The sequence below is a fragment of the Dermacentor silvarum genome, chromosome 2, assembly GCF_013339745.2.
Source record: "Dermacentor silvarum isolate Dsil-2018 chromosome 2, BIME_Dsil_1.4, whole genome shotgun sequence".
Lineage (NCBI taxonomy): Eukaryota > Metazoa > Arthropoda > Arachnida > Ixodida > Ixodidae > Dermacentor > Dermacentor silvarum.
The window spans coordinates 175,539,432-175,563,201 of record NC_051155.1 but is presented as its reverse complement, the minus strand read 5'-3'; the positions used below and the strand labels follow the sequence as shown (position 1 = coordinate 175,563,201).

Genomic DNA, 23,770 nt, shown 5'->3' with positions numbered 1-23,770 from the left:
CTTTGCGGAGAAATGCATTGGCGTTCCAGTTAATTTTGTGCTTGAATGCATAAAATGACATTTTCTTAAGAAACTAACTGGAACGTCAATGCATTTCTCCGCGAAGTTCGGGAATTAATATCTCGAAACTGGTGTCATTCCGAGAATTTGTTCCAAGTGGATCCACCTTGCCAACTCCACGGCTACAATTTGTAAATTGCAATATGGGCCATCAGGTAATTAGTTAAAAACTTTATTAGTGAATTTTTGATGATTAGTCGATTATGCATTTCAATTTTTTGTGAAGTAATGTCCGCCTCTTCGAGTAGACAAGCTCATTAACTAGAATTGGGCTATCTGCCACAGGCAACCTTAAACAAATTTTGAAAGTGTTCGCTGAAACACCCTGTATATATCCACAAATATATCCGATGAGGGAACGACGCCAAACGCCAAACCCCAGAAACGATTCAGTGAAAGCTTTGCCTTAAAAAACTCATTTTATTGCACTCTCCAAATCATAAAAAAGCACAGGAGCAAGCACAATTGAACAGTAGGACATGCACGACTGTATAAGCGCTTTACAATTTTATTGCAACAATTCGAAACAGCTTCGTTCCACTGTGTTAAGTCAGATGAAACTTGTATTTTACAGTCCATGTCACAGAAATTGTTTGCACAATTAAATTAAACTAAACTTGCACGCTTTTACTATCACTATAGTCACACAAGTCGTAACTTCAAAAACATTTATCTTTGGGCACTTGAAGAACATTAGCATGACTATGCTCTTTGTTACAACCTGAGCAAGGGTACTAAGTAATGGTGCAATACAAACATTGCATATCTAAACAAAACTTCCCCACTAGAATGCTGCATGGAGGCCTTGGGAGTGGCTCTCTGGCGGAGGGCGTGTATTATTAAAGTCAAATGGAAAATGATGAAGTACAAGAAAAATAGTTGAGTACATAGTAGGTATTAACATTCCTAAATATTACAAAAGGTAATCAGCAGGACAACACTCCATTCTATAGTTCTTCCTAAATTGTCGCCATAAAATGTGCTCTATGTGTACGTTAATTATCACTACATTATTACGCTCTAGTATTGATATTGTTGAATGTAAGAACTTCAAATTTCACACGTGCAGTATTAAAAAGAAGCAAAAGAAACCTATGCCGTTGGTTAACCAACAAAGACATTCACAAGATGTACAGGTAGCTGTGTAACGGTACTATTTCACCGAAAAAAAGAACAATAGCTTGTCACAGCCTTATGTGGTATAAGCAAAGTCCACAGGTCGGGGCTGCCGAGGCCAAGGTGTGCTGGAGGGCATTCACATACGCACCCCCGGCACGCAGAGGCCTCGGCGAGCCCGGAACCCATGGACCAGTCTGGACTCCAGCTTTGGTGTCCCCATTGCCCCTTTGGTCTTTGGACTACGTAATGACACATTGTTTACACTTAGGAGTTGCACAAATTCTCACTTCCCACCAGCAACTTTGCCATTAAAGGATGTTAAACAGCTCTGCCTCTCCGATTACCCCTGTCTTATGAAAGCTGACTCTATTCATGCCTGCAACATCCTTGGTTTCTGTGCTGTCCTCAACTGCATTTCACTTCCTCCCTTCCCTCGTGCCCCCCCCCCCCCCCCCCCCGATTCTGTTACTCTAATAGACCACCGATTATCTGCTTTGTGCATTACGTGACCTGCCTAACTCCACTTTTTCTCTTAATCTCAACTATACACTATCGGCACAGTGCTTTCTCTCCACTCCATACCGCCCTGTTCCTGTCTCTTTACATAACACAAATCATTTTCCATTTTATCACACACAAACTTTTGTCTTATGTTGTGGAATGTTGGTGACTGCAATGGTTTCCAGGGGCCCTTCGTGGTACAAAGTGCAGCCCCTATGAAACAGATGCAGATGCAGTCAGTGTAAACAGTGGCCAGCACTCCACTTATAGTATTGCATTCAGTATTAGTTGCTCTGCTCTTGAAGGACATTTCTGGCTATGTTCTTTTGATGCAAAGTTCAGCAGGAGAATAAGTACAGTAGCACCTCATTCACACGATTTTGGAAATACTAACACAAGAAGAAACGTACCAACTGGGAAGACGTACGATCCGGCACTAAACAATTTGGTAGACTCGACTATTGTTGACATCTACATAATGCCAAGACTTAGACATATACATAATCCCAATTCATTGCAGCACGAGACACCGACGTGTGCAGAGCTTGTAGAGGGAGGGTCCAAGCAGCGAGAGACGTACATTGTCATTTTTGTGGCTTCGGTAAGCTTACATTGGCACCTCTCGAATTTGACCTAGTTGAGCAGCTTCTTCAGGCGAGAAATTTTGGCAGGAAGTGTTGATGCACCCACACGATGAGAATTGTCGCGGCAAGAGATGCCGACACGCCTCGAACTGGTGGGACCTGAGCAACCTGAGACGCAGGTTGCTGTTTTTCTATTGCATAGTGTTTTAAGACCGCAACAGGAAACTGAAACAAAATCAAGCTGGTGGGCGATGCCAGAATACAATTCTGTCAGACAGAAACGTTCCCTGCAATTGGGAACGTTGGTGCGTTTGGGTTATTGCCTATGAAAAGTGTGCAGTACACTTCCAATGTCACTACGCCACACATGCTGTGAAACAGGTAAGTGAAGATAGGACTGATTGGCTGTTGTAGTAGTTATTGTATAGTTACTGAATGTGGCAGAACATTTTTGATATGAAAATAAATGGCAAGCTTTGGAATTGAGTTTTTCAGCGTTTTTCATTGTAAGCATAAAACTTGGAATTGGTCTGAACGAAGAACTTACCGTATTTTTTCATGTATAACCCGCACCCCCAATTACAACAGTTCTGAAAGAAAAAGAAAAATCCGCGCGTATAACATGCAGAAATAACTGCACACAAAAATAAAATCCTTGCAAAAAGTCTCCGTTCGCAGATACACGACTCGTCCATGTCGTATCTTCGGCCAGCGGCTCTTTCCCCCCCCCCCGCCCCCCCATCTTCGGCGATGCTGATAAAGCTGGATTGAGTCAGGATTCACACAACGGACGTGATCACGGACGAATTAGTTACGTGACATGTGACGTGAATCGGATCACTTCGCAGCTAGCATTTGCGCGACGAAGTATTACAGTGCAGACGGGGCAGCCCACACAGGGGCAACGGAGCAAACGCAACCGAGCCGTATCACGAAGTGCTTTGCGCGGACAGAGGGAGCACCGTGGGCATGGGTGACGTTGGTATGATCTTGTGATTTGCAATCCGCAAGCCCAAATCGCGATTTGATCCATCGTGTGAAAGCCTTATCATCAGCTTCTGCTGTGCTAGGACGGCCGTAGAACGCAGCTCATCATGATCCGAGTTCTAGTTAGCCGGCGCCACGTGCACTAATCGCTAACTACTAAACGCAAAATGGCACGATCTCGTAAAAAAAAGTAGAATGGGCGACAATGAAGGGGAGAGGGAACTTCAACACGCAGGGATGGGGAGAGGGTGGGGTTCCCTAGGAGATAATGAAACTAAATGGCGGAGAACCTGGCCTTAAGATGTGGCTTGACGGCAGCGCGCGTTGCAATACCGTGAAGCCACAATGGCGAAATTCGCATATAACCCGCACCCCGACCTTACTGTCAAACTTTTTTTGTGGGGGCGTTTTTGTTGCGAGTTACACGCGCAAAAATACGGTATTAACAAAGATCCCCTGTATGCCACAAATTTAAGCCCACATACAATGCAGCACATTGGCAGAGTGGGACAGTCATTAAGATGGAAAATCTGGCAAGCTGGCCGCAACATCACAGCAGTGGTGTAGCTGACACATTATGGCTCTGGCCTTAGGCAGGAAGACACACATGTTCACACATTGTTGACTATGTATTTCAGACCATTGCTTTAAGGTCCTTCTAAGTAATTTTCTTAAAAGAAGACTGCCAGCAGTTTTCGAGACTGCTTTCAAGGCCAAAGAAAGCAACGCGAGGCAGCCCATTATAGCACGATGCACCCCTATAGTTCAGACAGGGCAGAATGCCTGGTACATGCACATGCCACTGGTAGAGACAATGGTGCGGGCCTTTTCTGCTGCCAGGAAGAGGATGCTGCCCTTTTGCAGCTTGACACTTCCTATCTTGCCCTCGCCATTAATCACCAATAGGATGCTTGCAGAGCCGATGCCCTTTAGAAGGAAGGTGGTGTTGGGCAAAATCTGTAAAAATACATGAAGCAGGCACACAAACTTTAGAGCCTCTTGCCTTTTTTTAATGGGTTTGTTGCTTTGTTTTTTAAACATTATACACCCTGTTACATGGTGAAAAACAAAGAAAATTATAAAATAAAGGTTTTGATCTATGCTTGAAACCATCAGTGAGCACTTGCTTAGTCATCAGAGATGACTAAAAATGTACTACGCATCGTGAATATCTGTTTAGTAATGACATAGGCTGATGAGAACCACAAACAAACAAGGATAAATCAAAACAAAAACAGCCCACATGCAACCTTCCATAAATGGTGCTGTCTATCCTCTCCAATGGCATACCTGACAACCTGTGAACTCTGATATCATAAAAATCCTGCGGACACAACACAGGAAGGGAGGAGGGGGTGGATAGCAAAAATGATTAAAGTTCACCCTTAGACACGACTCTTGTGGGATATATAGGCATATTATTTACGATGATTTACCTCTAGACAAAGCACACAGGTAGCAGAAAACTCGGAACAGCCCAAACTGACATGCAACACATAGTTTTTAGATCACAGCTGTTGCCGATTTTGCCTGCTCAGGAAATTGTCCAGAATAAGCTTGCTCCAGCAAGTACCACTTTGGTGTCCTTTAACAATCAGGAGATTTCAAAGAGTATCGTCGCAGACCAACAAGCAAAACTTTATTGCAAACTGAATTTCTGTTTGATAGATCTTGACAAAACATTCACAAAATTGTAGGAAGAGCCTGAATTCGTAAACGTTACAAAAATTCAGGAGAGTTGGCAGGTATGCAAGAGTAACCAGCTTCAATGACAAACTGCTGACAAGCTGCAATCTGAACTGAAGGTTGGAAATGTTTTTGGTAGACAGTGTATATAAGTGTTACTGTTATGCATTCCTTTCAATTAATGTCCCTCTTGGTAGTAAATCTTAATGACACTGACGAACAACAGAAGTCTGTCAGCCCGCAAGAGTATGCGGGCAAACAGATTGGATTTCTGTTCTAGTTACCTGGGGCTCTAAACTAAGAAAACATGAGTCTTCACGGCTGAACTTGGTCGCTTGCATCAGCAGCAAATTGTGTATTAGAGGAACTGATGGGTTTCATCTAAAAGTGTGTGAATACGAAATTGTAACTATCAAATCAAATACTGAATCAAGAAAGAAAAGCCAAATGTTGAACAAAATACTCAATATTAAATAATTAGTATAAGCTTGAATGCTTAAAAATTTGGAAGAGGAAAGAACCTGATGTACACACCACACATGCTTCAGAGTGTGCAAGAGCTCTTATCATGCCATAAGAATGTTGCCAGCTGTCAGTAACTTTGGCACTCATGTTAGTGGAATGGCCATGTATCTTTCACAGCTCAAGAAGCCTTACATTCATATCTCCTTTAAGAAAGTGATTTTTCCAGAAAGACAAGGTTATGCAAAGCCCAACATTATGTTCTACTGGCTATCATCTGCTGATTACTGGTGGACCACTGGCTTGCTAATGTCAATTAATACAACAGATGAAAGTGAGCACAGAGCATCGTGTGATTCAGTGTCACCGTCTCACTTGTAGTGTGGCTCCACTGTGGTCAGCACAGGACATAAGAGCAGGAGCCTTCATTTTTGGATTCAGCATCGTCGGCTATAAGACCAGCTTAGAGACGAAAATTTCAGATTAAGTCAACACAATTGGGCTTAAGGTGAAAGTATCACTGTCGCGATCTTGCGTGTAGTTCAGATTCTCCCACCAGGCGATGCCACTCAGTCATGTTTGGAAAAAGCGAAAAAAATCTGCTCTTTGCCGTCGCAGCATGCCCCGGTTTGGCCCTGTTGCGACGCTGCGACAGCTGATCTGCTGTAGTTGGGGAAAATGCCCCCTACCCCTCCCCTTCTTTTCAGGACAACTTGTGCCTGGCACCATTGTAGTTTTGGTGCTGCGCATGGTGGCCTTGTCCCCACTGATACTTTCAACAATGGCTCGGTCGAACCTTTCTCTATGTAAAATGGTCATTGCTGATGACGGTGGCTATTAGTGGTTCGTCACTGCCGCTTTTGATGTGGCTGTCATGTGAGTACGGGCCGCTGCCTCGAAAGCCGTCTCGGCAGATGGCCTGCAGACCAGTGCTCACTGTAGAACCTTGAGTGACGTTGATCGTCAACTAGTACTGTTTTGTTTCTTTCTCGTCCTAGCGTCTCATTTCTTTTCTTTCTTTCTTTTTCATTCTGCAAAGTATGGGCCCGCTAAATGAAGGTTCTAGGCTTGAAATGGTCACTATTGCCTTGTGCCTATAAACAGATAGATAGATAAATAAAGGAAAGGGTAGGGAATTGCTATGGACCGCAGTAACTGTCTAGCACAGTCTGCTGACACCTGAACAGCAGTCAGCAGTGGAGGAGAGGTGGCGGTAAAAGAGTAAGGGTAAAGGCTAGTATAGAGTAACAATGAAATATTTACAACAGAGCGACTAAGTGAAAAGAAAAAAGAAGACCATTTGTGGAGTGATTTCCTCGAGAAAGTTTGTCACCGGCCCCGCACACCGGTACTGTTCGGTCACGTGGAACAGCCGGGTGTCGAGGCGCGACTGTTCGAAGAAGTAGCAGTGCTTTTGTAAGCTACCCCGGTCCACGTGCATAGAAATCAGAGTTGTGGACACGGCTGACATCAGTTTTGTTTCGACCGCATGTGCCGCGTGACCTGATGCCTATTTCCCGACGTTCAGAAGCCCCCCAGCAAGCTCGTTTTCATTACTTCTGTGCTAACAATACACAGAGCTACTGTTGAGCCACACATGCACACTGTTGTGCATGCAATGGTGGAAAAGCTTCGCAAGAAGAAATAGCAGAAAACCCTGCTCAGTCGGCTGCCACACACTGCAACAAGCAAATGGCAGTCACTTCAGTGATTTTCGAGCGTACGATAATCACTCGCAAAAGAAAGTGGACAATGTGGGGGTGCGACCATTATGTGAGTGCGATGATTACGCGGGTAAATATGATATATCTTTCAACAAGAAAAGCACCTACTGGAAATCACGTGTTTCAAAACTTCGCTAGGCATCGGAACACATGGCATTTGGTTAGTAGCACGCGGCTTGGAATGCTGCAGGTCACGCAGCCATCAGCACTTTTCGCTGCAGTCTGCAAGGCTCGCTAATTGTTTGCTGCTAATCCTATCATTCAACCGGCGTCGCTTAGAATAGTCAAACACAGTACCCTGCCACACACATCGCACCTCACCACGTGAGGAAAGCAAGTTTCCAGATATCGTCGTACGAGCCAGCAAAATAGGAGGAGGCGAGGGCAATTTGCAATTCTCCTTGACACAATGGCAGAATAGCCTAACCTGTTGGCTAGCTGGCATGCACTCATGATGTACCGTGCACCGGCGCTTTCTTTCTTTCTTTCTTTCATATTTTTCTCCCCGCAGCCACAAGTAAGTGAGCTCATGTAGGACTACATTGAAGACACGTGTGCTTGAAGGAATGTGGGGTAGGCGTGGTGACTAGACTGAGCCAAACACTCAAACCTGGAGAAAGAATTCCCTCCGCGTTTTGCCCACTTTGTAATGTTTACTGGCACCACATTTGACAAATGTTGGAACTAACGTGAAACAGCTTGATATCTTTTTGCACAGATGGCGCCACCACCAAAAATCGCCTGTGAGATTTATTATTTATTGAAAATCTTCTGTTTCAAGCACTGCTTAGCAAAACTTGTGAGTGATAGTAATTACAAGACACTGTATGGCTCTAGTAATGTGCAACAATCATTGTGAATTAGCGTGTACACGAAAAAGAATGTCAATTTGCACGGACCTGGCCAGCAGAAAAATTAGCTAAATTCACTGCTTCCCTGTAGATTCCATAATTACCATAAGACAATTTTCTCTTCATAGAATCTGAGAGAAGGGCTTGCTGGTTGATTATTGAAAATTTCGAATAGTTTTGTCCCTTCTTCGGCAATGCGTGACCAAGTATAGTAATAAATTGCCAATTTGAAGTAATAATAACTCACGAACTACTCATCATAACACAAAATAACTTCGCATAGATGATAAGTACACTGTAGCCTAGAAAACCACTAAATATTGTTGTCCTGAGTTTCAAAGGAAAAAGATATTAATTCATAAATTTTTATAGTATTGTACATTTTTATTGGCACCTATATAAATTTCTGATGCATTACAATTTCTCTTCATAGAAACCTTGTATAACATTTCATGTAAAGGCAAGGCAGATGTCATTTTGTTATGTTGAACAGTTTTGGTGGAAACGCAGTACCACAGAGGCTAGTACAGCAAAAACGCCGTTTTTTGCTCCCACTGTTTTGATTGCCGTCAGGTAACGCTTCAGGCAGGCTGGGCAATAATACTAGGTGTCATTGGAGAGTGCAGAAAGCAAGCTTTCTAATGCAATAAAGTTCACATTCGACCAATGAGCGCAGGAGGCACAGTGCGTCCACAAACAATGACTAAAATGTGGAGTGTGTGCCGCCGGAGTGGGGCCGCCACCTTAACAAGGTACGCATGCAACAGCTCTCTATAGCCAGGCATTGGAGAAAGGTGGAGCCAAGAGTTTACCATTGCTTCCACTATGTGTGTGTATGAATGCATAGTGCAGCCAAACGGTCTGCATAATAATTGGCAATGGTGGCCGGTTTCCTAAAGTCAGCTTTGCTGCAATACATTAGTGTTATGCGGATAAGCACACGAACGCCGCGAAGGCAGTTTTGGTAACGTGTCCATTTGCAACGCGCTGGTAACTTTCGGCCCACTTTTATTGAAAAGGAGCAGGTTAGGATTGGTCGGGTAAATACCATAATCAGGCATTGTGAGCTACGGTTATTGCTTGAAAATCTTTCTAGGGCAGGACGAAAACAGGTGTTTTCGACAGGAGATGACATGTGTTCAACGAATCTGTCCCCTAATCCCCGCCGAGACAGACGCTGCCACTAAAGGGGTCACTATTGGGGTCGCTATTAGGGTCACCGTAGGGGTCAGGCGAGTGCGTGCCGACTGGTGAAGTTCGAATTATCCGGCAAAGGCCTATTTTACGGTCAAAATAATGAAACCTTGGACCCATAACATTGTATGGGTGCTGGCAGAGATGTTCATATGGGATCGAATATCTCGAATCGAACATCAACTGACCAGAGTTGAATTAACAGAAATCTACTGTGAGCATCTTTTTTTTTTCTTCATCATGTGACGTTTTTGTTCACACTCCCATCATGTAGATTGGCCTTTGGTGCTCACCAGCCCCTAATGACTGGTTGTATGAAGCTCCAAGGACAGTCTGATGTGGATCATACATAAATTAAAGGATGATATAAATAATAATTTGTTGTGTAGTTGAAAAATTGATGTCTCATACAGTGATTACAGTTGGCAGCTATCTAATTGAAGCGATATAGCGAGACAAAACTTTTGTGTCAGTACACATTCAAAATATGGGCAAGGCTGCCCAAATACAACTTTTTTAAAGTTAAGCCTCCAAAGAAGTTGTGACTATGCTGGAGCTGAGCATCTGCCTAGATGTCCTAGCACTCCAAGCTGGATTTCAGTTCAAAGCACGCATTCCTAATCATTCCCAAGGTGGCCCACTGCCTGCGCTTCAAGACGATTGCAAGAGCTTACAATTCACATATTGCATACAAAACAGCAGTGCTTGCCTTGATCATGTTGACAGCAAAATCAGTGATTGGAGGCGAGAAGCAGCAGGTTTCAAGATTCGTCGATACAGCAGGAAAGCGCACTTGACTCAGGGGCACCGAGTTGTAGCTCAGCATAGAACACAGGGTCTCCACATCCTTGTGCTTGGGTGTCAGCCCTGCTCGCACTACGTTGTCTGAGCATGCCATGCACTCCACGCAATCTGTGCACGTCGACAGAAAGGACATGAGACAGACTCTATAACACAGAAATCTTCAGCATATTAAAGCGATAGCTGTTATAAGCACTTTCTGGCTGCTACATTAATGGCGTCACCATTGCCACAGCCATAAAAGCAGTTATGTCCTGCAAGCTGTGTTGCATATAAGTCTCTAATTTCAGTATAAAGGCTTATCTCGCCTACTTTATACAGTCGTCTAGGAGTGTGCGAATATTCAAACCTTTCAAATAACAAATAAAATATTGGCCCATTCAATTCAGTCTTCAAAACAAATACCCTAGTCACTATTCGCAATGTAAACAATTTTTTCATAGTTTCTGAATATCCCAAATCGCCAACTGGATGCAATCAAGCATAAAACTAGAGAAAAAATGCAACAAATTTATCCCAGTAGCCATAGTAGACATAAAACATGTGTTACATAGCGAAGCACACTATGTCACTCGGGGAGCCTGACTTTTCTAGTTAAACCGCCATCCTTCACCAATGAGTCCCGAATATACGAATAAACTGCTTATTTGCTTCTAATGCTCTATTTGTGCTTTAATAAACTCATTAAAATGCATAATGTAATAGCATAAGCTTGCTAACATTTTGAATATACTAGAAGGCTAAAAGCATTTTATAGTAATGGTGTTCATTACTCAAAAGCTCATTATAAGCTGTTTATTATGCAAAAACTATTCAAAAGGTAATGCATACTTGATTTGCTTATGGCACTATTCGATTCGTATTCAATTCGCATTACTATGCACACACCCCTACAGTTGACTCGTCATAATTCACTCAAATAATCCAAAATAACGGTAAATTCAGACAAATATCAAAACTCTGGTTTGCCCACTATGTTTCCAGTGTATATTAAAGATGTTTGATTCAACTGGCTGATCAGAAGGTACAAGAAGACACAAAAAGTAAAAATAAACCTACGTGTGATAGCTGCTGTATCTGTAGCTGCTGTATATGCTGCCAGGAGCCAGCATGAGAGGATGCCACTGAACTAGTCATACATTTGCAGCTGATATCCTGGGTCGCGACGGTGTAGCAATGCCTTTTCCAATGCTATTCCTTTTTGTGTTTCGTCAATGGTTAGAGTGACACTCTGCCCACATTATCAATGGGATCAGCTGGCCGTTAACGGTGGATAAGAATGGCATAGAATTGAGTGGAAGGCATCGCTACGAAATAGCAGCCTGGATGTTTGTGCACAGGAACTTCCTATCTTTTCTACTCTTTCGCAAAGTATGCATTAACTTTATGTCGGCGCTCACTTTGAGTTACGCAGAAACAGGCCATAAAATTATTTTGTGCATTCATGTCTCTTCACATAATGTGTAATTCTGTTTCAGATCATAATTTATTGCAGTTAGTACAGTTGAACCCTCTGATGTAAGTCAAACAAAAATTTCTACTCCCTAGAAATTTCAATTTATGCGAGTTGAAGTATATATAGTCTTTGGTCCTATGTACTAACAAAAGTAGGACAAAGGCCGTACATGAATAAGGAAATCTTTCATCCGTCCTACAAATCTCACATTTCTCACATACCCTGAAGAAACATTTGGAGAAAAACCGCAGAACAGCTTAAACAACATACTTATTAAAGTTACATATTATGTAGAAAGACGGCTAGAGCAAGCTAGCACAGTGGCCATTGTTTGGTGTGCCGAGCGATTTATTTTAATGGTAAGAGATCTAGAAAGGGACAGCAAGAAAGGTGTAAGCCCGAAAATAATTTTTTTTTTTCACTGCTCACACCCTCGCATCAGCTGGCATTAGATGGGAAAGTGGCTGTTGCAGTATGCTTGTTGATAAAAAACTAAAGTTGGTTAACGAACTTTTCAATGAGTGCCTTTTCCCCCTACTTTGCAATGGCAGTTTTGCAGGGAGCACCATGACATCGCCTCCTTTACTAGGATGCCTGGCGTGTCGGTGCGGAAGCCCCCACTCAACCCTCTCCTGGTTACGCGCGCCGCCGCCGCGCAGCAGCACTGTTTTGACACTATCAAGCGCCCCACCGGCACCCCCAGTGCCCGCGCACTCTTTGTCGTAGCTCATTCGGAGTGAGGATTAACATTCTAGGTCTTTGTTTTTCTCGGCACCCGACGTGCTACTTTTTATCCTGTGTCTTGCCGCTTCATTGCTTGGCCTAATAACCGCAGTTGAAGCCCAGCCATGCGGTATTGCTGCGTACCCTTTTGCATGTCAAGCCAGCACAAGAAGCTCCTTGGCTTTTCTTTCTCATCTCGCGTAGTTAGTGAAAAAATTGCATGTGAGAACTGTGTGGCTTTAGTTAAGAAGCCAAAGGGAAACTCTGCTATGGATGGGTTGATTTCCCACCAAGATAGGGGCGGCCTCTACTACCCGACAGTAGAACTCATCAGTTCTTTGTGGTCTGAAGAAATATGTGGAATGCTATCAGACCGAAAATCTCTCCTGAAACCCATGGAGCAGTGTTTGCAGCACAGCGTGAGTGTAATTGCAGGCTTGCCTGTGTTGAAATGGGAAAGCTGTAACGACAACCACGGGAGGCTTTTGTACAGCTCATATGCAAAAAATTCATGAAGCCGATATTTTCAAACCGTGCATTAGACATAAGTTACAGAAATGCAGCGGCTAAAATGTACCAGAACAAGCCGCTCTCGCACAAAGTACTGAAGCTTTGAGCTGCTTGCTTTGAAACTGCATCTAATGGCTGTAGACTTCAATGTTCCTTATTTTTTTTTAGTGAAGTGATTTTATTGGACTGCAGACATGAAAAACTGTGATAACAGTGTTGTGAATTAGGTAACCTTTCTTCCCTATTCTTTGCTTTGAATAATTGTTGGCTTCCTTCACATTTATGGCATAACGAACCCTCTCATTTCCCTACCCTTGTTTGTGATAGCAAAGTTATTTTCTGTTTTGTACCTCCATTGAATGTCAATCTTTTCAATTTTTCTTCATAGCTGGGACTGCTGATAATATGCATAAACAGTGTGATACTTATTCCTGACATAAAATGTTTACATATTCCATTTTCTTCTTTGTTTATAATTTTCTTAGCATTATGTGCAGGAACTCATATTTGATCTCGCTTTACCATTCATGCTTTTCTCTTTTTCATATTGAATCAATTTCTGATCTCATTATCACCGTTCTGTGATAATGCGTTATCTTCAACATGCCCTTAAAGAAGACCGCTTATAACATAAGTCGCCGGAATCGCAAATATCCGCACCATAAGCAGTACCGCACTATAACCAAAACAACTATTTTATTGTGATAACGGACACTCCAGGTGCATTTCTGCCGTCACTGTCACTGTGCTCTAGGTTCCATATTCGCTTACTAAATAAATTAACAAGCACGAGCACGGTGTCACGCGTGCACAAGCAAACATGAACACATCTCGCTCGTTGACCGTGGAAACTAACTGTCAAAACGCTCGAGTGACGAAGCGTGGCGAGCGAATTGACCTTCTTGCTATCACGCCTCTCGCTAATTTAACGCGACCTATAAGCGGTGAAAACACGGCGTGCGGCAGACTTTCCCCATCGCAGATTGCTTTCAAGATAGGGCCAAGGCAATCGTATCGCCAAAGTGGATCGTCGCAGATTACGTCCTGCTTTAGTCCACTGAAACCGTTCCGCATTGCTTTGCTGGCGAAAATCCTCTCCTTCTGTTTGCGCCAGTCCCGAACGCAAGTTTCGGAATCTCCGAACGCCTGTTATGCGGCCCGATTTCCGTCCGTTTCCACACACATGATCACTTTCTTTTTAAATGCGGCATCATGATGAACACAGTACTTCATGCTGATAGAGCAGACGGTAGACTATTGCCTAAGCACGTGTACTGCAGCACATGGAGGAAGCTATGTTAGCTAGGCTCGAGAGTAGCTAAGCTCGACGCGCGTGCAAGGCGGCCATTTTGAAATGCCGACGGCTCTATGGTAATGCAGATTTAGGGTCGCACTCGATTCTAATGCGCACGCAATTTTTGGACCTGTTTTATCGGAAAGAAAGTGCACGTTAGTTTCGAGTAAATACGGTATTTGTGGCTTGAGGGGAATGTTTGCCGTCTAGGTTGACTGCCGAACTTCCAGGCAGCCGCACTGTAACCAGTATTTCATGTCCCGCAACTGCACTATAAGTGATACACGTATACATAGAGTGCTATGGGAAAATTAATGAGAGTCTGAAAAGACCGTATTATATCTGGTCCTGCACTATAAGCGGTTACGTTATAAGTGGTCTATACTGTATTTAGCCTGCACTTCTGCTATAGTAAATAAACAGTGTGCTATTATTGCGATAGCAATTATATGGACACTTCAACCGGATTTCTGCCGTCGACGTCGCCGCCGCCGTGACGTTCCGTATAGATAAAATCTTCACCGCGCGCCGTATGTCCGAGCGGAAGCGTGCGGGAACGCGAGCTATCACGGAGAGCGAACGCACTCAATCTCCCACGCGCAAGCAACGAAGCGGGAAGCCAGCGCCGGAGGGAGTGGGGGGGGGCACTTCTACTGTGCCAACAACCGCGCTCGTCGCTCGACCGCACGGTCTCTTATCTCTCCCACGCGCAAGCAAGGAAGCGGGAAGCCAGCGCCGGAGGCAGCGGGGGGGGGGGGGGGGGGCGCACTTTACCTCTGCCAACAACCGCGCTCGTCGCTCGCCGCACCGTCTCTTATCTCCACACGGCTCTGACCTTTGTGCACTGTGCATTCGCCGCTCAGTTTCTGTTGAAGCGATAGACCGCACATACCTTCGCCGCTGCGGCGTATGCGCTTGCTGCCAGCGTTTTGACAGTCGTTGTCTGCAGTCATTCAGTGTGATCTATTCATGTTTGTTTGTGCGCGCTCACACCACGCTTGTTCATTCAGTTAGTAATAGTCGGGCCACATTTTCTAACGCACGCTACACATGTAATGCTGCCCGGATCGGCAGTGCAGCGCTACAGGTGTGTCCCTTCGCATGCGCGCTGCCCACGGGAAGCGCTTCTCATTAACACCACCGTTTCACACGCGCCTTCTCGAGGTCATCGAGTCTCTCTTCATGTCGGTCTACTTACGCCGCAGCACACCTGCTTACTTAATCTGCGCATGTTTACTACAATTCATATTGCTACCAAAGCCGCTCACCTTACTTCGTATGACATTGCTGTGTTGCTATCGCATTCATTGCTTCGCCCTTAGGGCGAAACTGTGACATTTTTTTGTTATTTTACTTCATTTACTTTCTCATTTCGTCTTGTGGGGGTTGCGTTGTCCATTTCGGTGCGGCGCCGTAGCGCAGAATGTTTTGGGCATAGTGGCTGCATCGCAGCGAGGTCGCTTTCGGTGGTCGCTTTCGTGGACCACCGCTTTCCCCTCTCTCTTTCCTCCGAGGGTGCTGAACAGCAGCGGGACCAAAAAAACACTTGCTGCTGTCCACCCCCAAAGGGACCAGGGGTTCACCCGAGTGGTCTGTTTGGGTGGCAACTCTCGTCCCCTCTCTCCTGGCGGCTCGAGCCGATCGGGAGAGTGGCCCGCGGGGAGAAGCTCTCAGACAGCGAAAGGGTGCATATTGAATTACGATTCTCCTGGTCACCCCTTTGGTTGGCCGACCTTGCCGAAGGTCCTCGACCTGAGGCGAGTGCACACCTATTCGCTGCTCCTGTTCTGGAGGCTACGCCAAAGAGATGCGGCTCACCTGACGTGCGCGGTTGTACTGCGCCGGGTCGCCCTCGGAGGCTATACCGAGCTGAAGGAACGTTGCCCTGGTAGCACGGCCGTTGGGAGCCATCCTCCCGTATAGCGGCATGTTACAGCATTTTCTGATACCGACTGCCACCTTTGATTTGCGGGAGCTTCGGCGCCTGAGCCCCTCGACGATAGGGTGTAACAGCTGTAGTCAACGCCAAGGTGGTCGTCTAATAAACGCCTTCCATGTACTCTGGGCCTTCTCCTAGCGGCACTCTGTCTCGCTCCCAGTGGAGAACGAACGAGCGTCCGTCCACTTCGTGCACACGAAACACGCAGCGGCTGAGCTGATCGTCCCCCAGAGGAGCTCGCATCCTCGGACCCGCGCGGTGGTCTAGGTTACTCCCGGTGGAGCACAGCTAGATGGAGACCGCAGTCTTCAAAACTACATAATTTCACTCTGCTGAGCTTTGGAAATCTTGAAGCACAAAATTTTTCACAGTTCAGCGCTGCAAACCTTCGGAGAGGGACTGGCACAGTGACTTTCTATTGCGGAGCCAGCGGTACATAGTGTCAGAAGTTAGTGCCACCTCGCGCAAAGCCGGAGAAACACACCGGTCCCGAGCAAACAATAGGAGCGCGGCCGACGTGCCAGGCATCTCAGAGTAGAGGAGGCGCTGACCATGAGTACAAATTGGCTCGCCCACTGGTAACACAAACCGGTTATTATCCTCATGTTGCAGGAAGCATATTTCAGCATCTCATAAAAATTACTTGTCAGCCATGCCTCATTCCATCGCAAGGGAAGCTTATGATGCCCGCAACAAAAGTTTCACCAAAACAAATGACCAAATAATTTTTTTTTACATGAAAGCTAATCAATCATTGGTCCTAGTAAGGTCACAAGGTACTTCTCTGCCTCATCTTCGTCTGTTCCTTTGAGAAGACTTCGGCGTTTTTGACCACTTAAGCATGCATGTTACTTTTTAGGAGTCAGCTAAAGATGAACATCATTATAACAAAGGCACACTAGCAGCTATAAGCGTTCTTAAAATGCAAATGTTATTACGGCAATGGTTCTGAATTTCAGAAGTGCAAGGGTCCACGAACTGGGGCCACACGTGAGAAAATGCTTAGAAGTGCTGGGATATGGATGGACCAGCTGCCAGACTATGAGCGGTTAATTATGGACAAGTTCCACAGGCCATTTATGCAGTTCTCTTAAGAAAAAGGCCAGCATGCATTTATTTAACTATAATATGCCATATGGTAACCCTTGCAGACAAAAAAAAAAGTAATTTTACCACATCCACAAACTAAATTGTAATTTTTACGAAAATGAAGAAATAACATTGAGGGTAACTTCAACTGTAAATCTTATGTTACAGTATAGATTACACTGTAGATCAATAGAAAGGCTTAATAGCCTAGTATAGCTTAAAATAACACCATCCCCAAGAAACCAACCTCCACAAGATGTCACAAGTTCAATTACGTACTCAAAACTTACAAACTCAGATTTAGGTGTACATTAAATGATTCCGGGTGGCCAGAATTGCCCTGCCCAACTCTACGCAGTTCAGTCCAATAAATCAGCAAATCATCGCTAACACTGCTTTGCCTCGGAGTCACGTGATTGCTCACACAAACATCACGAGCTACATCTTCAAGTAAGAAGCAACTCACCACCAAAGATATAGGCATGCGGCTCATTCGCAGCTAAAAAGAGGGCCTCTCCAGGCCGCAGCTTCACATAGTTGAGGAAGAAGATGACGAAGCAGCCAATGTCGTCTGGGTAACTGGCGTGTACCCGCAGGAACACAGAGGAAAGCTCGTGAGGGACTCCCGCTGTCTCCTCTGCAAATTAGGAAGAAGAGGCGACGATAAAACACCACACATTTCGTTCCAGTTCCTTTCCAGTTGGGAGAAATAAAAATGTATAACGGTTCGTGACCAGTTCACAACACTGAACCAGTTCACGAATTGATTTGTCGGAGTCGATTTTATCCTGCCCCATGGCGATATGTTGCATAGTACTGTCGACTTGTCCACATGGTGCATGCACACGTTTCACCAAGAGAAGGCAGAAATTTACGAGTTAATTACAGATACAAAGAAATTTTCGTGTACATATTACAGACAAAGGTAATTAGTGAATCCCTGCAACATAAGGTCTGCGTAGCTTCCACACTTGTTACTTTAACTGCAGCCAAGTCAGTTAATATTTATTTTGCTTCAGGTTTTTACTGCAGGACTGGTGGTGAGAGAACCTTTACATGTGATCTATGGTGTTGAAGACAGCGCAAATTCAAACCTGTATTACACAAATTACAACTTCAAACTTCTAGTCTGTACCAAAAAAAGAAGCTAGCGCTTGACATTCCACTCAGTTTGCTGCTTTTTTAGAAGCAGGTGAGGACACTGGTGCTTCTGAACGATGAACAAGGACGGTTTGTGCTGAACCATACATAGATTTTTCTTGCACATCTCCACGTGGTGCAAAGTCTTGCGCTTGCTAAGGGCGGACAAAGAAGTCAATAGAACACAGACCTGTGACCCATGAATAATTTCTACAACTCGAAGAGCATTGTACACTGCTTGGCTAAGCATCAAACATGCCTTGAACCTTGGCATGTAACAAAAGCAGATTTTGCATGCCGTTTACAGCTGTGGCTACCGCTCATTGAGAAGGTGCCAGCATTCATTAGTGACCGCACTGTTATGGTTACACTAAGCCTAGCAGCTGAACTCGTTAATATCTCTCCCCAAGCACATCGTCTTGTCCGTTCTCCATGTTTATCAAGATCTAGTAACAAGTTGGCTCAATGGCTGAGTGGGGAGTGTCACCAGAAATGTTGATTCCGCAGAGCCCCTGAAACAACTTTTCAGCCACGGAACACAATTGGCATGGCTGACTTCAGAACCGCAAGCCTCTCTGCGGAGGTGGCCCGTAGTTACCGGCACATACCCATCATCAACCAATTCTCGCACACATCACAACTCGTGAGGGGTAACAATCTGCAAGCAGGGTGCGCCAATTGAAGTAGTAGTTATTCGAAGAATCATGCCAACTATTGAGTGCCCAGTGTCGCCTTATATGCTTGGATCATTTCATGCTGAACCAGTAACCGTTATTATTTCTTTTCAATTTGCGTTCGGGTTCTGTTCCGCCAAAGATTGCAGTTCAGGTACAGTTTTTGGTTCAGCTTTGAGTTTGGTTTGACACCCTGTGAATAAAAAAAATTGGCCCAAATGCTTAAAATAACTGTGCAGATGTGCCTCTTAAATTTCACTTAAATCTGACCAGTGCTTTCAAATTTTATTTTCCTGCACCGTATTCTCTCTTAACAATCGGTTGGTAGTCAGTATGCACCCTGCATCGCTCATACTTGGTGCCATATTTCATAATTAGCCTATCTCATTTTACATTCTTCTCGGGCATGCTGCTGTTATCAATATTGGTAACTCAGTGCAACAATGGTAAGGAAAATCGAAAATGAAATAGACTGTTACAAAATACAGCGCTTAGTCTGCGCTTCACTAGATTTTGTACAGCTGGACAGCCGTCCTCACCGTTTTTCCTGAACCTGTTGGCCAGTTTCTGCAGTTGAGGAAGGAAGACTTCCGCCGGTGCAGTGATGACAGCTTTGAACCAGGCGTGCAGCTCGGCCTTGGATGCTAACGGCTGCTCCGCCAGTGACCCAAGCACCTCACGCAGCTCCGGCAGTGCTGCACTTTTCACCCATGAAGACAATGACTCAAAAACGATGACACAGCGCAGCTAAATTTCTTTCTGCAATATGGACCTTGAAAAAACCTTAACACATTGAAGTACATTTTACAGCAAAGTATTTCTGAAATAGTCTATTTTAACTTCAAATGCATTTCTCGACTTCGATAAAAAGTTGTTCAGGGCCCCTTTAAGAAATATATAAAATATGTTATAAAAGTAAGTATGAACATACAATGAGCAGAATGTAATTCAGACAAGCTGGATTTTAATTCACTTTTGGCTGCCTTGGGCTACTTTAAAAAAAATACGAGCCACTTTTTTGAGCTTATTTTCAGACTGCTATGCACTTGTCAGCCCGAGTCTGCCCTCATCGTGTCGGAGATTACTGATAGGTAGTGGCCCAGGCTAGTGCTCACATGGTCGGTCAAAGCTGATGAGCCCTGTAATGCGTCAGTGATGTCCATGAGAATATGACGGGGAAGAGGAAGAAAGACAACTCGGGATGAACTGCTTCAAGCAGGACTAATGCAATTACCTTTCAGGAGGTGCGCAATTTCTTGCAGAGGGCGGAAGTTGCAGAAGGCCTCGAACTCCGTCAGGGCAATGGCAATCTCAGGCTTGTGGTTTGTGTCTGGGTACAGGTTGGGATGCGCCTCATGCAGCTTCTTGGCCAGCACCTGCCACGGCACAACATCCATTCACAGGCCTGTAGCAGTTATTTAAGTGCAAGAGCTGGCAGAGCAAACATTTCATCTTTTGCATATGTCACCATTGCATATAACCTGCACTTTCCATTACGATCCTCTGAATAAAGAAATGTGTGCTTATAACGCTCACAAATATCTATAAATAAAAAAGGCAGTATGTATAAAGAAAAATAGACGCATTGTACAAAAAATGGCACAAGGCAAACCACACTGTCATTGCAATTTGAGAAGGTTCTACATGCATCTCATAAATGTGATAACAGGAACGCCACCACGGATTGCGTCTATAGGGGGTCAAGGGGGGAGGGGTGGTTGATGCCCCAAATTCCCCCACCTTCCTACCTCCTACCACCATGGTGTCAGAGATGAAATGCCTTCCTGAGTTCCCCAACGAAAATGGAGAATCATGCCCTCCTACACCCCCGTCCACAACAAAACGGAAAAAAATCCTGGTGCCACCCCTACGCATCCCACTGAAAGCTACCACATTTATGCCATGATAACAGCGTGAAACTGTAAGTGCGTCTCATGGAAGACCTGAAATGATCAGAGTTTAATGTCATCAAGTTGCACTGTGGGCAGTGAGGGGCACCATAATGGAGGGCTCCGGATTAATTTGGACTACATGGGGTGTGCATTTAAATCTGACAAGAATTTTTTGCATTATATCCCTACTGTGGCCATTGGGCCAAGAATTGAGCTGATAATCTCTTGATCATCTGGAGAACACAATATTCACTTAGCCACTGCACTGAGAGCAACAGTTGAAATTAAATGCTAATACCAGAGAGAATGCAAATGTGATAACACCGACAACGCTTCATAAGCAGAAGATAAAAAGTCAAAACATTAACAAAAACAAGTTGCATACGGCAATATTAGGTGTGCTTCTAACGACTGTTCAAAAATTTCCTCATTACCTAGGCACTGTTTAAAGGCATTGCCTTCAATGTCTCTATACATTAAACAGCATGAATAAATGAAGCAATCAATCAGCACGCTTTCAAATATTTGTTGATATGAACTGCAATAAAACACACATTGATTTTTACTGATCTGCACATTCAGTGCCACCAACCGATTCACACAAATTAACATTAGTGAGATGAGTCATACCTTGGTTGGATGTGCTTGTATAGACAGGGGTGCACCTACTGAGAGTACTTTGAAGAGGAACGGCAACTGTGCACCAAAGATAGCCCGAACACTGCCGCCAAGGCATTCGGGATGCTCTGTGATGTATGAAGCCAGCGTCTTATCCGTGCCTCGAATCTTGCTTGGACATGAGGGGTGTGTTCCCATCCACAGCTGCACAGTACAAGACATGCAAGTTTAGTTCTTCAGACATTAACATAAACACACACAAAGTGAAAGAAAGAGACCTTATTGGAGACAGAAGTCAGCCATGACCATGCTGTCATTCACATAACTTTCAGAGGGGGCCCCAGGGCTTTCCTTTGGAAGCTATGCGAATGAATCTGCCAGCTGTGCGGTACGCCAGTGGGTAGTACATGGATGATGATATTGATATATGTTTTGCTTTTTTTGCACAAAGGCCAGGGGTGGCCATAAAGCACCGAAGGTAATGTGTGGATTCGCCTTAACTTCTTCCTTCTGGCTTAGCTTCGAACAACTTTGCGACTTTGCATATTGATAATAAAAATTTGTACATACCGCATTGTGAATGCAATGTCCCACAATGATTATGCATGTCTGCAGAGACTTGCCTTACTGTGTTTAGAAAATCATGATTTTTTAGAAATTTAGAAAGGTTTATCACAGTAAATAACACCACAAGAATGTCCGAAGTCACCATCATGAAGATGAGACAAATCCATGCAGTATGACGCATCATTCGCATGGTAGCTGAATGACCACAGTTCCCTCTAGTAATTTTTTCACAAAATTCATGACCATGAGCTAAGACCCCATAAGGAAAGTGTCGCATACTCACCTCAGCATATGTAGTGGATTCCTCGATGGATGCCAGGTGGCGCCCCTCCAATGCCAGTTGCGCCACTAAGCTGGATGGTCCCCTCTTGCCCCAGTGATACTTCTGCACGGTGCAGTCCAGCTCCAACAACCCCTCTGCACAGATGAATCACGGTCTGCTATGAGGCCATTGGTTCTAAGCTATCAATTCATCAGTGAACCAGGGAAACAGGCAGTGCATGTTGTGATGACCAGTCCAAACAAGACAGATTCACAGAGAGATGAGGACTTGAAGTGATTGACAGCGGTCAAACAAGGTATGTTGCTGGAGCCAACACTGTGACAAAGTTCTCATCAGGGTGAAGACGACGAAGGTACTCCCTTGTCAAAACATTGGCTCCAGTAACGTCCTTTGTTCGAGCACTGTTGATACATTGTAGTGACTGGGAATTCAATTTATTTATTTGCATAAAAAAATAAAATAATCAACCAAACATTATGTTACTTCATTCTGTCTAGCTTGCCGACACATGGTGTTGGGACAATGCAATATTGCAGTAATGGGCTCCTAATTGAAAGGAAGTCGCGCTAACATACATGACAACAAAGCAATAAACAGAGTGTTTGTATGTTCCTTCCTGTTGTCTCATTCTGCCCATTAGTGCTTTGTCCTTGTGATCATGAACCAACTAGTGCATCCATTTTAAACTTCAAAGACGTTCCAATTAAAGTGCAATATGGGCTATAAATCTGGCACACACAGCTTTGTCCTATCCCATTAGGACAGAGCAACTTGAATATTTAGTATGTTTGCATGATCTAAATTAGTATATATATATATATATATATATATATATATATATATATATATATATATATATCTGCTTAGTGTATTAAAATTCTCCCACAAACTCATAGGTATTTAGGATTAAGCTCCAATTTGCCAAGGTTATAACGCCAGTCCACCACCAAAGTAGTAGTACATCCAATTTTCCAAGGTTATAACGCCAGTCCACCACCAAAGTAGTACATCCAATTTTCCAAGGTTATAACGCCAGCCCACCACCAAAGTATACTTTGGTGGTGGGCTGGCGTTATAACCTTGGAAAATTGGAGCGTGCTCATCATTACCAATGTTTTTGCGGCTGGATTTTAAGACGTTGAGCAGACCCATGATCGAGAAAACAGAAAAATGCTGATCGCGGGAAACAGTACTTCATATAAGGCAGGCACATCCAGCCTGCATCTGAATATTTTGTGAGAGGATCGACTTCAATGACGAATGCATAACTGAGTCACCAAAGTCACACGGAGCTGTAGGCGACGTACCTTCACCCATGCTTCCGAGTCTGAAGGTTTCGGTGTTTATTTGGTTCAGTCGACTCGCGCTACTCTTCAAGCACCACGTAGCATAATTTTCGCATTGGTCAAACAGCTGTGCGACCACGTCGAAACTGCTAGCTTGCGCTAGCTCAAGTCAGCTGTCATGTGTGCAAAACAGTTCTTTCGTGTTTAGTCGACAATAGCCACGCAATGTTATCACTGTTATCACCAAAATTTTAATAAAGATAATACAGTGGATACTACATTATTCGAGTAAGATTTTTTCGGGAGGATACTGAGAGACATCTGTCGGGT

General features: G+C 44.3%; 1 protein-coding gene across 1 annotated transcript; it reads right to left on the bottom strand.

Annotated features, from left to right (window-relative positions):
* Window positions 1–460: 460 nt before the first annotated feature.
* LOC119442183 (mannose-6-phosphate isomerase) lies at window positions 461–23,659 on the bottom strand. Its single transcript, XM_037706950.2, has 8 exons — window positions 23,462–23,659; window positions 22,155–22,288; window positions 21,317–21,508; window positions 20,029–20,170; window positions 19,334–19,489; window positions 17,447–17,617; window positions 9,878–10,080; window positions 461–4,208 (listed from the first exon to the last, which is right to left on the bottom strand). The coding sequence occupies exons 1-8, from the start codon at window positions 23,469–23,471 to the stop codon at window positions 4,017–4,019; spliced, it is 1,200 nt and encodes a 399-aa protein (XP_037562878.1). The 5' UTR covers window positions 23,472–23,659; the 3' UTR covers window positions 461–4,016.
* Between the last annotated feature and the right edge of the window lie 111 nt (window positions 23,660–23,770).

Excerpts from the sequence above, each read along its gene's own strand:
- LOC119442183 (XM_037706950.2), bottom strand. Across the intron at positions 17,618-19,333 it reads CAACAGGTTCAGGAAAAACG|AGGAGACAGCGGGAGTCCCT; the intron begins GTGAGGACGGCT and ends CCTAATTTGCAG. Across the intron at positions 4,209-9,877 it reads TTGCTGTCAACATGATCAAG|ATTTTGCCCAACACCACCTT; the intron begins GCAAGCACTGCT and ends GTATTTTTACAG.